Source organism: Dipteris shenzhenensis, chromosome 23 (assembly GCF_047967505.1).
Source record: "Dipteris shenzhenensis isolate YYH24624 ecotype China chromosome 23, Dip_SZ_1.0, whole genome shotgun sequence".
NCBI classification, from domain to species: domain Eukaryota; kingdom Viridiplantae; phylum Streptophyta; class Polypodiopsida; order Gleicheniales; family Dipteridaceae; genus Dipteris; species Dipteris shenzhenensis.
Genome location: NC_141618.1, coordinates 6,460,462 through 6,461,924, shown reverse-complemented (window position 1 = coordinate 6,461,924; position 1,463 = coordinate 6,460,462). Strand labels below are relative to the sequence as shown.

The 1,463-nt window shown below is 46.8% G+C and overlaps 1 protein-coding gene across 1 annotated transcript; it reads left to right on the top strand.

The window, feature by feature from the left end:
• Positions 1-600: 600 nt before the first annotated feature.
• Positions 601-1,233, top strand: LOC147886917 (AAA-ATPase At4g25835-like). The gene has a single exon (XM_087394076.1). It carries the CDS (start codon positions 769-771, stop codon positions 1,231-1,233), a length of 465 nt encoding a protein of 154 aa, XP_087250202.1. The 5' UTR covers positions 601-768.
• Positions 1,234-1,463: the final 230 nt, after the last annotated feature.

The window sequence follows — 1,463 nt, the reverse complement described above, 5'->3', positions numbered from 1 at the left end:
CGTTTAGCCAATGCTAACAAATCAAAGCAATTCGCTTCAGTTTCGCAAGAACAACGAGCTTCTGAGGCTGCGTGCAGGTCGCATGAGCAGAAAGTGAACTACACCAGCAAGCAAGAGTCTTCGATTGCCCTTGTAGTCGAGCATTAGTTCTTGTGCAGATGAGAAATTGACGGTAAACCGAATCAGCGAGCTGCAAAGAGTGCTCAGATTTTAGCTCAAACAGAGAGCTTCTAGCTTCAAGCAGAGCTATGGAGAAATCTCTCATTTCATATGGCACGATCTTCGCCTTCCTTGCCTTCCTGCAAACTTTCCTCAACACCTTCCTGCCCCCTGAATTGCAAGATATGATCAAACGGATCACCCGCAAGCTCTTCCAAGGTTTCTCCAATTACGTCGACCTGAGAATCGATGAGCATGATGGGGTAAACACAAACGAGCTCTACTCTGCAGTTCAGCTCCATCTCAGCCAATCTGCTGCTATAGCTGCGCGAAAAGTGAATCTGGGCGCTGCCCAAGAATGCAACCTCTCCCACCTACAGCTTGGGAGAGAACGAGCGAATGGAGGATAGTTTTCAAGGCATCAAAGTGTGGTGGGAATTCGCCAGCCATGAGCGGAGCTAGCAGAGTTTCAGCTGGGATAGTGTTCCCGATGAGAAACGCTCGCTGACCTTGCGAATACACAAGAAAGACAAAGCTAAAATCCTTGCTCCCTATGTCCAGCACATCATCGCACACGCCGCAGAGATCAAGTTCAAGAGCCGAGACAGAATGCTCCACACAAACGCAAAGAACCCTTACGACCGTGGCAATAAGTGGAGTTCGGTGCCCTTCAAGCACCCCTCCACCTTCCAAACTCTGGCAATGGATCCCTCCCAGAAGCAAAAGATCCAGGAGGACCTCACCGATTTTGTCAACGGCGAAGCTTTCTATAACAGGGCAGGCCGTTCCTGGAAGCGCGGGTATCTTCTGTATGGACCTCCTGGTACAGGCAAGTCCAGCATGATCGCTGCCATTGCCAACTTCCTGCAATACAATGTCTACGATTTGGAGCTCACTGAGGTAAAGTCTAACGCAGAACTCCGAAAGCTTCTTATCCGGACGAGCAACAAGTCTATTATAGTTATAGAGGACATCGATTGCTCACTGGATTTCTCCGACAGGAAGAAGAAAGCTGAGAAGTCTCCGTCACGTAATTCAACCTCTCTTTCAAACAAACAACGATTGATGATCTAATATATGAGTTGAAGGCAAGTAAGGAAGTAGAAGCAAACCTGATTGTGATGATGAACAAACAGCAACACACTTGAAATTTTATGTTTCTCCTATATTTAAAGGTTTTGCCTTGGCTTTTTACGCAGTTGGCTTTTTACGCAGCTTTTGGGCTTTCAGAATTTAAAAAATCTAAGGGTGTATATTGTGCCATGTGGAAAGGTTTTGCCTTGGCTTTTTACGCAGTTGGCTTT